Genomic DNA, 16,752 nt, shown 5'->3' with positions numbered 1-16,752 from the left:
TTTCTTTTTTTAAAAAAGAAAATCGACCCGCGTCCGCTCCTTTGAAAATCTTCCCTCCCTCTCTACTCGGAGGTGAGAGATTGCAAAAGAATTTCTCATCTGATTTGGCTGCTTTATCTGACGAGTTCCGTGGCGGCATCTGCATGGGCGGCCAACGAATGCCAGGACCCTTTCTTTTCCCCACCCAACGGCCAGGACGCCGGGTTTTAACCTCTGACCTCCCGCGCGTCACTTCCTCTTTCCGCCTGCGAGGCAGCCGGAGTGGACGTTCAGCCATGGTGAGTGGGAGCGAGCGGAGGGAGGGGGGGAATCTAATCCATCGCCATCCGCCTTCCCGCGGCAGATCGATCGTCAAGAGGACAACGTGTTTCTGTCCAGAAATGCTCGCGGCACCGTCGGGAGTTTGTATTAAAATGAACGTTTTAACAATTGAATCAATAACTCGCTTTGGTTCTTGGAGGGGGAGGAGTTCAGGGCTCTGCCTGTAACCTGGGCCTCTCTCTGTCTGGGTGGACATTTCTTCAGTGGGGGGGGGGGGGGGATAGGAACAGAGGAATCTGGGGGTTCATGTTCAATCATTGAGAGGGACTGGGTGGGTCTAGAAAGTTTTTTAAAAGGCATGTTGGGGGGAGGGGGTCTGGTTTATAGGTGGAGCACAGGGTAGAGGAGTTGATGGTCAACCTTTCGCAAAACACTGCTTCAGTCTAACCTGGAGCATTGTATCCAGTTCTCAGCTCCGTGCTTCAGGGGGGAATGTGATGGCCTGAGGAGGAGGTGCGGAAAAGACTCGGGAGAATAATGGGCTCTACGTCCACGGCGAATGTGGTTGACTAATCTGCCCTCTGACTCGGCCTGGCAAAGCCGCTCGAGTCAGGGGCAGTCGGTAATGGGCAGCAAATGCTGGTCTTTGTCGGAGAAGCCCACATTCCAGCAAAGGGGCTTTTCACTGTAACTTCATTTGAAGCCTCCTTGTGACAATTAAGCGATTTTTATTTCATTCATTCTAGCAAAGAATAGATTAAAAAGCGATGCGAGTCTTGAGCTGTCTGGAGAGATTGGTGTGGCTGGAGGGGGAAGAGATTTGACAGAGGTGGTCACTTGTGAAGGTCTAGACAGTTATAATAAACTTCAACGGTCAATAAAATACTTTTGAAAGTGTAGTCTCTGTTGCAACTTAGGGAGTGTAGCAGTAAGGGTGTATAGTAAGTTCCCGCAAATGTTTTAATGACCGGGTAATGTTCTTTAGACATTGATTTGCGGGTTTGTGTCACAGTCCATGGATGAGGATCGAATACTGGGGAGAGTTCCCCCACTTTTCAAAATAGTGGCCATCGGATCTTTTGTGTTTACCTCAGAGGGCAGACAGGGCCCTATAATTTTCCTCCAAAAGGCAGCATCTCCAACGGTACAGCACTTCCCCAGTACTGGATTGTCAGCCTTTATTTTGTGTTCACGGGCCAGAGCAGGATTGACCCCACAAACTAATGAATTGGATGTGTACAGAGCAAATGGTCCAGAATCAGAGGACACTGATAAGAGCCAACGGTGACACAAGGAATGTCTTTTCAGGTATTACATAGAATACACAGTGCAGAAAGAGGCCATTCCGCCCATCGGGTCTGCACCGACCCTCTTAAGCCCTCACACCCTATCCCTTCAGCCCAGTAACCCCTTCTAACCTTTTTGCACACTGCAGGCGATTTTAGCATGGCCAACCCACCTAACCTGCATGTCTTTGGACTGTGGGAGGAAACCGGAGCACCCGGAGGAAACCCACGCACACGGGGAGAACGTGCAGACTCTGCACAGACAGGTACCCAGCGGGGAATCGATCCTGGGACCCTGACGTTGTGAAGCCACAGTGCTAACCACTATGCTACCGTGCTGCCCATGGAGTGGTTAGGGTCTAGAATGTACTGTTGAGAGTGTAGTGGAGAAGATTCAATCGTGACTTTCAGAAGGAAATCGGATATGCACCTGAAGGGAAAAGGTGGGTCCAGCAGGGCTACGAGAGACCGAATGGCCTCCATCTGTCACCATTCTGTAATCCTGATGTATAACTTTCTTTGGTTTACTTTGTTCTTGCAGCCATCCCACAAAACCTTCAGGATCAAGCGATTCCTCGCTAAGAAGATGAAGCAGAACCGGCCGATTCCGCAGTGGATCCGCATGAAAACCGGCAACAAGATCAGGTATGGGCTTGAGTGACGGGAGGCTCAGCGTTGACCAGTGTTTGTCTTAACCCAACTACTGACCGTTTACATAGTCCCTCAGTGCAGTTGCTGACCGTGTGCCCCACAGCTCATCTGTGTGGTGTCTCAGCTCATCTACTGAAACCTTTATTCATGCCTTTGTCACCACTGGACATAACTATTTCTAGCACCCTCTTGGCCAGGCACCCACATTGGTTTTGTTTTTGTTTTTTGCAAACCTGAGGTCATCCATCATTCTGCGTCACCTGACTTGTACCAAATCCCATTCACACATCGGTCCTGTGCTCGCTGACCTACATTGGCTCCTCGTACACCAACAGTTCTTTCTGTTAGTTAAAAGTGGGTAACTGTTAGAGCAACATGGTGGCAGTCTGGGACTACGGCGCTGAGGACCCGGGTTCGAATCCCGGACCAAGGTGGAGATGGTTGACAGCTTCAAATTCCTGAGTGTGCACATCATCAAAAATTTGGCATGTCCACATTGACTCCTGCCAATTTTTACAGATACAGCATAGAAAGCATCTGGTTGTATCATGGTCTGGTGTGGCAATTGCTCGCCCCAAGCCCATGAGAAATTACAGAGTCGCGAACACAGCCCAGTCTATCACACAAACCCAACTCCCGTCCATTGACACCTGCAGCTGCCTTGGTAAAGCGGGCTATTCACTCTTTCAACCTTTTCCATCGGCTGGGAGGGGTCTTTGATTATGCTGCCTGCTTTCCCCAGGCAGTGGGAGGTGTAGATGGAGTCAATGGATGGGAGGCAAGTTCGTGTGATGGACTGGGCACTGTTCACGACTCTCTGAAGTTTCTTGCGGTCCTGGGCCGAGCAGTTGCCATACCAGGCTGTGATGCAGCCCGATAGGATGCTTTCTATGGTGCATTTGTAAAAGTTGGTAAGGGTTAATGTGGACATGCCGAATTTCCTTAGTTTCCTGAGGAAGTAAGGCGCTGTTGTTCTTTCTTGGTGGTAGTGTCAACGTGAGTGGACCAGGACAGATTTTTGGAGATGTGCACCCCTAGGAATTTGAAACTGCTAATCATCTCCACCTCGGCCCCATTGATGCTGACAGGGGTGTATACAGTACTTTGCTTAGTTTTGCTGGCATTGAGGGAGAGATTGTTGTCGCTACACCACTTCACTAGGTTCTCTATCTCCCTCCTGTATTTTGACTTGTAGTTATTCGAGATCCGACCCACTGTAGTCAATAAATGTCTGATGTGGGAGTCCTTGTTTTCGAGATGCTCTAGCGCCAGGGAAATGGCGTCTGATGTGGACCGGTTGCAACGGTGTGCGAATTGCAATGGATCAAGGTGTTCTGGGAGTATGGAGGTGATGCGCTTCATGTTGTTCCTATGTCTGGAAGTGCGGGTCTTCAGACTTCTGTACCTTCTGCGATCTTGGACCGAGCAGTTGCCATACCAGGCTGTGATGCTCTCTCGCACATCTAGAACATAGAACAGTACAGGCCCTTCGGCCCACGATATTGTGCTGACCATTTATCCTAATCTGTCAACCTAACCTACACCCCTTCAATTTACTGCTGTCCATGTGCCTGTCCCAAGAGTCGCTTAAATGTCCCTAATGACTCTGACTCCACCACCTCCGCTGGCAGTGCATTCCACGCACCCACCACTTTCTGTAAAGAACCTACCTCTGACATCTCCCCTATACCTTACTCCAATCACCTTAAAATTATGTCCCCTCGTGACAGCCATTTCCGCCCTGAGGAAAAGCCTCTGGCTATCCACTCTATCCATGCCTCTCATCCCCTTGTACAGCTCTATCAAGTCACCTCTCTGCCTTCTTCGCTCCAGTGAGAAAAGCCCTAGCTCCCTCAACCTTTCTTCATAAGACATGCCCTCCAGCCCAGGCAGCCTCCTGGTAAATCTCCTCTGCACCCTCTCCAAAGCATCCACACCCTTCCTATAATGAGGCGACCAGAACTGGACACACTATTCCAAGTGTGGTCTAACCAGGTTTTTATAAAGCTGCAACAAAACCTCGCGGCTCTTAAACTCAATCCCATTGTTAATGAAAGACAACACACCATACACCTTCTTAACAACCCTACCAACCTGGTTGGCAACTTTGAGGGATCTATGTACGTGGACCCCAAGATCCCTCTGTTCCTCCACAATTCCAAGAATCCCGCCTTTAACCCTGTATTCAGCATTCAAATTCGACCTTCCAAAATGAATCACTTAACATTTATCAAGGTTGAACTCCATTTGCCACTTCTCAGCCCAGCTCTGCATCCTGTCAATGTCCTGCTGTAACCTGCAACAGTCCTCAACACTATCTACAACTCCCCCAACCTTTGAATCATTGGCAAACTTACTAACCCACCCTTCCACTTGCTCATCCACGTCATTTATAAAAATCACAAAGAGCAGATGTCCCAGAACGGATCCCTGCGGTACACCACTGGTCACCGACTTCCAGGCGGAATACTTTCCACCCACTATTACTCGCTGTCTTCATTCGGCCAGCCAAGTCTGTATCCAGTCAGCCAAATTTCCCTGTATCCCATGCCCCTTAACTTTCTGAATGAGCCTACCATGGGGAACCTTATCATTACAAAATCCATATACACCACAGCCACTGCCCTACCTTCATCAATGTGTCTCATCACATCCTCAATGAGGCTTGTGAGGCATGACCTGCGCCTCACCGTGCCATGCTATCTTTAATCAAACTATGTTTTTCTAAATAATTATAAATCCTATCTCTGAGTTCTTTCCAATATTTTGCTCACCACAGACGTAAGACTGATGGATCTGTAATTGCCAGGGATTTCCCTATTCCCTTTCTTGAACAGGGCAACAACATTTGCCTCCCTCCAATCATCCGGTACTACTCCAGTGGAGAGTGAGGACGCAAAGATTATCGCCAACGGCGCAGCAATCTCCTCCCTCGCTTCCCGTAGTAACCTTGGGTATATCCCATCAGGCCCAGGGGACTTATCTATCCTGATGTTTTTCAAAATTTCGAGCACATCCTCCTTCTTAATATCAACCTGTTCAATTCTATTAACCTGGTTCACACTGTTCTCGTGAGGAACAAGGTCCCTCTCTCTAGTGAATACTGAAGCAAAATGTTCAATTAGGGCCTCCCCCATCTCCTCAGACTCTAGGCACAATTTCCCTCCACTATCCCTGATCGGCCCTACTCTCACTCTGATCATCCTCTTATTTCTCACATAAGTGGAGAACATCTTGGGGTTTTCCCTAATCCTTCCCGCCAGGGCTTAAGTCCATCGAAGTAGAAGTTTGTGAGACTGTAGGACGTAGAGACGTTGTTGGGCTTTCTTGACTTGCATCAACGTGAGTGGACCAGGACAGACTGTTGGTGATGGTGACCTCCCCCAGGAACCTAAAGCTATCGACCATCTCCACTTCGGAGCCATAGATGAAGATGGGAGTGTGTGTCGTCCTCTGCTTCCTGAAGTTGATGATCAGTTCCTTGGTCTTTCTAACATTTAGAGAGAGGTTGTTTTCGGTACACTATGCAACCAAGTGATTTATCTCCCTCCTGTAGTCTGATTCGTCGTTGTTTGAGATATGGCCCACCACAGTCGTATCATCCACAAACTTATAGATTGAGTTGGAGTTCAATCTTGCCACACAGTCATGTGTGTATAGGGAGTACAGTAGAGGACGGAGCACACATCCTTGCGGGGCCCCGGTGTTGAGGACTATTGTGGAGGAAGTGCTGTTGCCTATCCTGACAGATTGCGGTCTGTTGGTGAGGAAGTCGAGGATGCACAGGAGGGGTTAAGTCCAAGATTGTGGAGTTTGGTTATTAGTCTTGTCGGGATAATGGTGTTGAAGGCGGAGCTGTAGGCTATGAACAGCAGTCTTACATAGGTGTCCTTGTTGTCGACTTATTCGATTGTTGATTGTAGAGCCAGGGAGCTAACATTCCAGGAGCATCTCCCAGGCATTCTGCTCTTTCGGAGCCCTTTCTTTTACATCCTCTCTATCATCACAGCTTACCCTCCCGCCCAATTCAGTGTCATCTGCAAATTACATTTTGTTTCTTCATCTTAATCATTAATATATGTAGTAAATAGCTGGGGTTCTAGCACCAATCCTTGTAGTACCTCACTAGTCACTGTCTGCCAATTTGAAAATAACTTGTTAATTCCTACTTTGTTTCCTGTCTGTCAACCAGTTTTCTACCCATTTCAATACACTATCTCAATCCCATGTGCTTTGATTTTACACACTAATCTCTTATGCGAGACTTCGCCAAAAGCTTTCTGAAAGTCCAAATATACCACGTTCACTGGCTCCCCCTTGTCAACTCTACTAGTTACATCGTCTAAGAATTCCAGTAGATTTGTCAAGGCAGTTTTCCCCTTCATAAATCCATGCTGGCTCTGTCCGATCCTGCCACTATTTTATAAGTACTCTGCTATAAAATGTTTGATGATAGATTCTAAAAATTTTCCCCACTACTGATGTCAGGCTTACTAGTCTATAATTCCTGTTTTCTCCCAATCTCCCTTTTTAATGATAATAATCACGAATTGTCACAAGTTTTTAAACACTGGAGTTGCATTAGCTAGCCTCCAATCTGCAGTAACTGTTCCAGAGTGTAGAATCCTGGAAAATGATCACCAATGCATCCACTATTTCTAGAACTACTTCCTTAAGTACTCTGGGGTGTGTAAGGGACCTACATTTGTCTTCAATCTTTTTCTCTTCATGTACTGATAGAAACTTTTACAGTCAGTTTTTATCTTTCCTGCAAGTACACTTGTTACCTGCTGTACATTTGAATAGAGTTCTTTTTGAAGAGAGAGCGAAATCTGGTCAGGGAACAGACTACTGTTTAACCTGCTAGCCTCTTGAGAAGCTGCAGTTCTATTCACAGCCTAAACTGAACTCCAATTTGACTCCTTCAGCCCTGGTTCCTCCCATTAATTACATCATCATCCCACTAGCTCGGTTATGACCATCTTACTCAGGCTAAACACGTGTTCCCCAAGGAACCTTTATATAAACAAAATTCCGTTGGCCTTATTTTGGTAACATGGTTGAAATGAATTAGTATCTTTCTTTAACGACACCTTAATTGCATGTTCTACAGCCAAAGTGTCTGTCTCTCTTTTAAACCAGTATTTTAAAAAACATTACTGCAGCAGTCACATACACACGCTAACTTAGACTTTTAACCGTCACTACTCCAGATACATACATGTATCTGAAATTCCTACATTCATCGCGGTAGCAAAGTAAGGTGTGAAGAGGATATGAGGCTACAAAGGATAAAGATGGGTTGTGAGTGGCAAAGATCTGGCAAATGGAGTATGATGTGAGCAAATGTCAAGCTGTCCGTTTTGGCAGGAAGAATAAAATAAGCTTATTCAAATGGTGAGAGATCGCAGAACTCTGAGATGCAGAGGGATCTGGGTGCATGAATCTCAAAAGGCTAGTCTTCGGGTACAACAGCAAGTAATTTGGAAAGTTAATAGAATGTTATCATTTATTACGAAGGGGATTGAATATAAAAGTAGGGAGGTTATGCTTCAGTTACACAGGAGACTGGTGAAACCACATCTGCAGTACTGTGTACAGTATTGGTCTCCTTATGTAAGGGAGAGTGTAAATGTGTTAGAAGCGGTTACGAGAAAGTTTACTGGACTAATTCCAGGAATGTTTGGGCAGGTTAGGCTTGTATAGAACATAGAACAGTACAGCACAGAACAGGCCCTTCGGCCCTCGATGTTGTGCCGAACAATGATCACCCTACTTAAACCCACGTAACCCGTATACCCATAACCCAACAATCCCCCCATTAACCTTACACTACGGGCAATTTAGCATGGCCAATCCACCTAACCCGCACATCTTTGGACTGTGGGAGGAAACCAGAGCACCCGGAGGAAACCCACGCACACACGGGGAGGACGTGCAGACTCCACACAGACAGTGACCCAGCCGGGAATCGAACCTGGGACCCTGGAGCTGTGAAGCATTGATGCTAACCACCATGCTACCGTGAGGCCCCAAACCTCACGTATATGCTGGAGTTTGGAAGAGTGAGAGGCGACTTGATTGAAACTTTTGCAGTCCTGAGGGGTATTGACAGGGCGGATGTGGAGAGGATGTTTCCTCGTGTGGGAGAATCTAGAACTAGGGGTCACAGTTTGTTAATAAGGGGATTGCCCATTTAATTCAGACGAGTGAAATGTTTTCTTGTGAGGCTCGAGCTTTTGGAACTTTTTTCCTCCAAAGGCAGTGGAAGCAGAGTCTGAACATTTTTAAGGCAGAACTGGGTAGATTCTTCATCAACAAAGGTGAAAGGTTTTCGGGGTAGGCAGGAATGTGGGATTGAGATTACAACTAGATCAGCCATGATCCTGTTGATTAGCGGATCAGGCTCGAGTAGCCTGTGAGAATGCGCTAGGCATCTTTAAAAAAAAATTGTCCAGACGCTGCGTGGTGCCGGACCTGCTGTCCCTTCATCGTTCTTTCATATGTAAAAAAAACATGGTGACCAACATAATGGCGATGAGGTAATGTGACCTAGAATCTATTATCTGAAATTGTGGTGAGAGCCAATTTGATTGTAGTTTTCACAATGGGATAAGTACTTGTAAAGGTAATATTTGGAGGCCATGTGGGAGAGTGGAACTAATTAAACAGCCTTTTCAAAGAGTTAGTACAGGCATGGTCAACCGAATGACCAGCTATACATATGATTCTATGGAGTTACGCACTAACAGACCTGGGTTGTAATTTCCCAATCCTGCACCAATTATCAACATGGAACGGTCAGCACTTAGATTCTGAGATGCCGAGACGGGCGATTAAATGCTACCCTCCGAGGCAGGTGCCTATTTCACAATAATGGAGCACATATTATTAGATATGGGGCAGGGGGACTATTTTGGGAAGCTCCTTCAAAAGTTCTGACACAGCGATAGGCTGAATGACTGGGAGATATTATAGAATATATAACTAGTGTGTAAGGACAGCCCTTTAAACTTGGCAAGCTGTTAGAAATTCATTCATCTCCTGATATCAAAGGTGACTATCATACCATTTATTGTAGCTATTGTAATCTTTGATGATTGGGTCCTATTATTGCTGGGGAAGTAGATTGGGGACCTTTGTTTTTCAGGAGAACAGTCCTCAGCTGACCTTTTTATTCAACCAGGAGCAAAGTGACAGATCTCATAGTAGGACATTCATGATTTTCGCCATGTTTTCTCATCATGAGAAAGTTGCTCCCTCTTGTGACTTTGAGTTGTTTTTCAGCTGTCTTTGTTCAGTTCAACAGAATCACTTTTTGATTTTCAGTGTGTGCCATAAAAGTTCTTTGATTTGTTTGTGAGAGATTTGCACTGTGGAACAGCCAGCACTGCTAGATTCTGAGATGCCGAGATGGGCAATAAACATAGCCCTGTCTTCAGCCTCCGAGCATCGATACTTTGCACCTCAGCTTTTTGCTTGAACAAGAAAATCCATGTCTGGAATCTTGCTTGACCATCTGATCTGTGTACTATTGGGCACTTTACATCCCACGTCAAGGCCATTATGTTGCTTAATGCTGAATCTCTGTTCTGAAAGATAAAGATTCCTAAGCCTAATGTATCCAGGATCTGTAGGTGCTCATTCACAGCAAAAATGGGCTAAAGTAGCTCAAATTCTTCAGCCCTCGTAAATCTCCTCTGGCACCTCACGTCCTTCCTGTAATGTGGTGACCAGAAACAGAGTATAACCTCCCTTCCCCTTGTATTATAGAACTCCCCCATTAAAAGGAAAACATCAGTTCCTTATCATTTATGGCACCGAGGGAAGCCACCCAGCCCATCCAATCTCTGTTTGTGCATAATGATACACCCCTGCACATTTAGCAGCAGTCAGGTGACAACTGGTGACTCCCCCTTGGATGGACACATTTGAGTCTCCAGGCAAATGCTGGAGCGACGAGCATGATGGGGTGTCATTGTAATTATAGGTGTGACCGCCCATTAATACGGAGCGGTTTCAAATCCTGCAGACAATGTGAATTAAGAGTAAACATAACACAAAAATTACAGGAATAGAGGGGTGCTCTGTATTCAGTACTTGACCCCCCAGTATCGTATAACTTAAAATGCTTGTAGATTGTGTATGCTTGTTGTATAACGAGGTAGGTAAGCCGGGCACTATTTCATGCATAAAGCTTCTTTTATACTATACAGCCAGTTCCTGTACAGCCTGCTGCAGATCTGAATTTGGTATAGATGCTTATTGGGGAACAGCCGTTTCTTTTTAAAACTAGACCCTGGCAGCTAATGGGACTGAATTACATTTTGTGTTGCAACAAACTGCTTACAGACCTGTTCGGAGGGATCTGCTAGTACTCTGATAGGTGGAATAAAAGTAGTTTCATTGTCATGTGAAAATGAACTGGATCTTGGCATTTTTCTCTATCCCCAAGGCTTGTTTAGCATCCACTCTCTGCCCAAAGGCACTATGACCGCCACAGGTACAATAGGGAGGCAGGTCCTCAATCCGCCCAACCAGAACAGGGAATCAAATGTGATGTACACCAGCCATCCACATTACAGGCAACTGGCCCCCAAAGAGGCTGTTGTTGTGGTAACATGCACATTGTACTCTGGAGCTATGGAGAATGATGGGAAGAGACTCCCAATGTTTCCAGCACTTGGCTGACCAGGAATTTCTCCTACTCTTAACACTTGCCGTGTTGGAATAGAGATAGATAGAGAAATACAGCACAGAACAGGCCCTTCGGCCCACGATGTTGCGCCGAACTTTTGTCCTAGGTTAATCATAGAATTTTGGACAATTTATCATGGCCAATCCACCCAACCTGCACATCTTTGGACTGTGGGAGGAAACCGGAGTACCCGGAGGAAACCCACGCAGTCACGGGGAGGATGTGCAGACTCCACACAGACAGTGACCCAAGTCGAAATCGAACTTGGGACCCTGGAGCTGTGAAGCAATTGTGCTATCCACAATGCTACCGTGCTGCCCTTAAGAAGTTAACCTACACTCCCTTATTCTACCCTAATCCAAGTACCTATCCAATAGCCGCTTGAAGGTCCATAAATTTTCCGACTCAACTACTACCACAGGCAGTGCATTCCATGCCCCCACTACTCTCTGGGTAAAGAACCTACCTCTGACATCCCCTCTATATCTTCCACCATTTATCTTAAATTTATGTCCCCTTGTAATGGTGTGTTCCACCCGGGGAAAAAGTCTCTGACTGTCTACTCTATCTATTCCCCTGATCATCTTATAAACCTCTATCAAGTCGCCCCTCATCCTTCTCCGTTCTAATGAGAAAAGGCCTAACACCCTCAATCTTTCCTCGTATGACCTACTCTCCATTCCAGGCAACATCCTGGTAAATCTCCTTTGCACCTTTTCCAAAGCTTCCACATCCTTCCTAAAATGAGGTGACCAGAACTGCACACAGTACTCCAAATGTGGCCTGACCAAGGTTTTGTACAGCTGCATCATCACCTCACGGCTCTTAAATTCAATCCCTCTGCTAATGAACGCTAGCACACCATAGGCCTTCTTCACAGCTCTATCCACTTGAGTGGCAACTTTCAAAGAACAATGAACATAGACCCCAAGATCTCTCTGCTCCTCCACATTGCCAAGAACCCTACCATTAACCCTGTATTCCGCATTCAGATTTGTCCTTCCAAAATGGACAACCTCACACTTGTCAGGGTTAAACTCCATCTGCCACTTCTCAGCCCAGCTCTGCATTCTATCTATGTCTCTTTGAAGCCGACAACAGCCCTCCTCACTATCCACAACTCCACCAATCTTCGTATCATCTGCAAATTTACTGACCCACCCTTCAACTCCCTCATCCAAGTCGTTAATGAAAATCACAAACAGCAGAGGACCCAGAACTGATCCCTGCGGTACGCCACTGATAACTGGGCTCCAGGCTGAATATTTGCCATCCACCACAACTCTCTGTCTTCTATCGGTTAGCCAGTTTGTTATCCAACTGGCCAAATTTCCCACTATCCCATGCCTCCTTACTTTCTGCATAAGCCTACCATGGGGAACCTTATCAAATGCCTTACTAAAATCCATGTACACTACATCCACTGCTTTACCTTCATCCACATGCTTGGTCACCTCCTCAAAGAATTCAATAAGACTTGTAAGGCAAGACCTACCCCTCACAAATCCGTGCTGACTATCCCTAATCAAGCAATGCCTTTCCAGATGCTCAGAAATCCTATCCCTCAGTACCCTTTCCATTACTTTGCCTACCACCGAAGTAAGACTAACTGGCCTGTAATTCCCAGGGTTATCCCTATTCCCTTTTTTGAACAGGGGCACGACATTCGCCACTCTCCAATCCTCTGGTACCACCCCTGTTGACAGCGAGGACGAAAAGATCATTGCCAACGGCTCTGCAATTTCATTTCTTGCTTCCCAGAGAATCCTTGGATATATCCCGTCAGGCCCGGGGGACTTGTCTATCCTCAAGTTTTTCAAAACGCGCAACACATCTTCCTTCCTGACAAGTATCTCCTCAAGCTTATCAGTCTGCTTCACGCTGTCCTCTCCAACAATATGGCCCCTCTCATTTGTAAATACTGAAGAAAAATACTTGTTCAAGGCCTCTCCTATCTCTTCAGACTCATTACACAATCTCCCGCTACTGTCCTTAATCGGACCTACTCTCACTCTAGTCATTCTCATATTTCTCACGTATGTGTAAAAGGCCTTGGGGTTTTCCTTGATCCTACCCGCCAAAGATTTTTCATGCCCTCTCTTAGCTCTCCTAATCCCTTTCTTCAGTTCCCTCCTGGCTATCTTGTATCCCTCCAGCGCACTGTCTGAACCTTGTTTCTTCAGCCTTACATAAGTCTCCTTCTTCCTCTTAACAAGACATTCAACCTCTCTTGTCAACCATGGTTCCCTCACTCGACCATCTCTTCCCTGCCTGACAGGGACATACATATCAAAGACACGCAGTACCTGTTCCTTGAACAAGTTCCACATTTCACTTGTGTCCTTCCCTGACAGCCTATGTTCCCAACTTCTGCACTTCAATTCTTGTCTGACAGCATTGTATTTACCCTTCCCCCAATTATAAACCTTGCCCTGTTGCTCGCACCTATCCCTCTCCATTACTAAAGTGAAAGTCAGAGAATTGTGGTCACTACCTCCAAAATGCTCCCCCACTAACAAATCTATCACCTGCCCTGGTTCATTACCAAGTACTAAATCCAATATGGCCTCCCCTCTGGTCGGACAATCTACATACTGTGTTAGAAAAGCTTCCTGGACACACTGCACAAACACTACCCCATCCAAACTATTTGATCTAAAGAGTTTCCACTCAATGTTTGGGAAGTTGAAGTCGCCCATGACTACTACCCTGTGACTTCTGCACCTTTCCAGAATCTGTTTCCCAATCTGTTCCTCCACATCTCTGCTGCTATTGGGGGGCCTATAGAACACTCCCAACAAGGTGACTGCTCCTTTCCTATTTCTAACTTCAACCCATATTACCTCAGTAGGCAGATCCCCCTCGAACTGCCTTTCTGCAGCTGTTATACTATCTCTAATTAACAATGCCACCCCCCCACCTCTTTTACCATCCTCCCTAATCTTGTTGAAACATCTATAACCAGGGACCTCCAACAACCATTTCTGCCCCTCTTCTATCCAGGTTTCCGTGATGGCCACCACATCGTAGTCCCAAGTACCGATCCATGCATTAAGTTCACCCACCTTATTCCTGATGCTTCTTGCATTAAAGTATACACACTTCAACCCATCTCCTTGCCTGCAAGTACTCTCCTTTGTCATTGTTACCTTCCCCACTGCATCACTACGTGCTTTGGCGTCCTGACTATCGTCTACCTTAGTTGCTGGACTACAGATCCGGTTCCCATTCCCCTGCCAAATTAGTTTAAACCCTCCCGAAGAGTACTAGAAAACCTCCCCCCCAGGATATTGGTGCCCCTCTGGTTCAGATGCAACCCGTCCTGCTTGTACAGGTCCCACCTTCCCCAGAATGCGCTCCAATTATCCAAATACCTGAAGCCCTCCCTCCTACACCATTCCTGCAGCCACGTGTTCAACTGCACTCTCTCCCTATTCCTAGCCTCGCTATCACGTGGCACCGGCAACAAACCAGAGATGACAACTCTGTCTGTCCTGGCCCTTAACTTCCAGCCTAACTCCCTAAACTTGTTTATTACCTCCACACCCTTTTTCCTACCTACATCGTTGGTACCAATGTGCACCACGACTTCTGGCTGCTCACCCTCCCCCTTCAGGATCCTGAAGACACGATCAGAGACATCCCTGGCCCTGGCACCCGGGAGGCAACATACCTTTCGGGAGTCTCGCTCGCGACCACAGAATCTCCTATCTATTCCCCTAACCATTGAATCTCCTATTACTATTGCTTTTCTATGCTCCCCCCTTCCCTTCTGAGCCCCAGAGCCAGACTCAGTGCCAGAGACCTGGCCGCTGGGGCCTTCCCCCGGTAGGTCATCCCCCCCAACAGCATCCAAAACGGTATACTTGTTTTGAAGGGGAATGGCCACGAGGGATCCCTGCACTGTCTGCCTGTTAGTTTTCTTTCCCCTGACTGTAACCCAGCTACTCTTGTCCAGTACCTTTGGTGTGGCTACCTCCCTGTAACTCTTCTCTATGACCCCCTCTGCCTCCCGGATGATCCGAAGTTCATCCAGCTCCAGCTCCAGTACCTTAACACGGTCTCTGAGGAGCTGGAGTTGGGTGCACTTCCCGCAGGTATAGTCAGCGGGGACACCAGTGATATCCCTCACCACCCACATCCTACAGGAGGAGCATGCAACTGCCCTAGCCTCCATCCCCTCTTACTTTACAGAATTAGCTGCCCTGTGGACCAACTGGACCTCCGCCCTCCGACTCTGCTCCCAGTCAGCTGTACTCTAAACTCCTGGTTCCCTTCACGCTCTTTGATAAATATAGGAAATTAAATGAAAGGAGTACCTTACTCCCTCCTCACCTAACTCCCTCAGTCACCAAACTCTCACTGTAGCACTCAAATGCCACAAGCTCAGCACTCAGTGCAAACAAAGTCTGCACTGTATCTAGCCCCTATTTATACTGTGACTCTAGCTTCTAAAAACTGGCCTAATGCAATTAACTAATTAACAAGCTCCAGCTGCAAGTAAGTCCAAGTAGAACCTTGTTTAAAGCTGATTCAAAATTCACCTTCTTATAGACCAAACAGCAACTTTTAAGTTATTTAACTAAATAAAAGAAATACTAGACTTTAAATAACCCTTTTACTCCCTCAGTCACCAAACTCTCACTGTAGCACTCAAATGCCACAAGCTCAGCACTCAGTGATTTGCTTGGCCTGTTTGGCCACGTGATGAACGCACCATCCTTGACCATCAAGTCCTGGAGTGGGACTTGAACCTAGAGCTTCTAGCTCAGAAGCAGGGAGATTACCCACTGTGCCACAAGATTTAATTTAATCATGCTGCTTGATTTGTAGACAGGCCCAGTGTCTCCCGCAGGAGGAAATTGATGCCCTGGGCAACACAAGATAGGCAGCTTGACATCACTGTCTCTTTGTTTTGCCTGTTTCTCATTAATTTGAGGTTATGAAGAGGCACATCACTGGCACCATTCTAATACAGGTTAAACTGGGGGAGGATAGCAGGCTGCTGTACCAGGGTGACCGTCTTTCCATAACTTGTGCGCTTTTATTTCACAGTTTTTGGTGCTCACACAAATTGAGATTTACTGATTTTTGTTGCACAACCTTCCAGGCTGGGAATAAAATGTCTTGATTTTTGAGCTGCAGGTGCCTGTGCTTTGCTTTCTAAACACAATATGGTTTTGTGTGGAAAAGCTTGACTAATGGTTTGGAGAGGACAAGGTCGTTGAGTCAGTGATCTATCTGCATTTCAATCCTCTCAATTAATAGTATTTAAGTTTCAGTAAAGGCAGGTCTGCAATTGCAGTGCTTCCCCCTGTGATGTGCTGTCATTTACCCTGCTGAGATTGAAGGCTGTCAATGTGCTGTATTCAGTCTCTCCTTTCAGTGGTGAGATTTGGTTATAACAGCTACATGTTTGCAAAACTGCAGTGCATCATGTTAACTGTTCATTGCATGGTGTCTTTTAAACAATTATTAAGATGTAAAGCATATGACAAGCCATATGCAAATTTTGCATTTAGCATTAAAAGACCGAGCCCTGATCAGTTGTTTGTTGCACATATAGGTACAACTCCAAGAGGAGACACTGGAGAAGGACCAAGCTCGGCCTGTAAAGGCACACACCATCGCTGGTACACTATCACCAACCTCTCTTGCAGAGAAGGGTAATATGGAAGGGCAGATCTGAGCGAACGTTGGCTGGAGAGGATAGTTTTGTTTTCATGTTTTCTATTGTGGAAAATAAAATTGAGATCTTTATCAGTCTAGTGTAATTACTGCTGTTTCTCATGGAAATACCTTGAGGTGCTTTATCTCCCCATTGCAGCCTGGGTTAGGTGGAATGAAGGCAGCTCC

General features: G+C 46.3%; 1 protein-coding gene across 1 annotated transcript; it reads left to right on the top strand.

Moving 5' to 3' along the window:
- Positions 1 to 56: 56 nt before the first annotated feature.
- LOC119962158 (60S ribosomal protein L39-like) lies at positions 57 to 16,659 on the top strand. Its single transcript, XM_038790097.1, has 3 exons — positions 57 to 278; positions 2,089 to 2,192; positions 16,463 to 16,659. Exons 1-3 carry the CDS (start codon positions 144 to 146, stop codon positions 16,509 to 16,511), a joined length of 288 nt encoding a protein of 95 aa, XP_038646025.1. The 5' UTR covers positions 57 to 143; the 3' UTR covers positions 16,512 to 16,659.
- The last annotated feature ends 93 nt before the right edge of the window (positions 16,660 to 16,752 follow it).

The sequence above is a fragment of the Scyliorhinus canicula genome, chromosome 2 (assembly GCF_902713615.1).
Source record: "Scyliorhinus canicula chromosome 2, sScyCan1.1, whole genome shotgun sequence".
NCBI classification, from domain to species: domain Eukaryota; kingdom Metazoa; phylum Chordata; class Chondrichthyes; order Carcharhiniformes; family Scyliorhinidae; genus Scyliorhinus; species Scyliorhinus canicula.
This window is presented reverse-complemented; position numbering and strand designations above follow the sequence as displayed.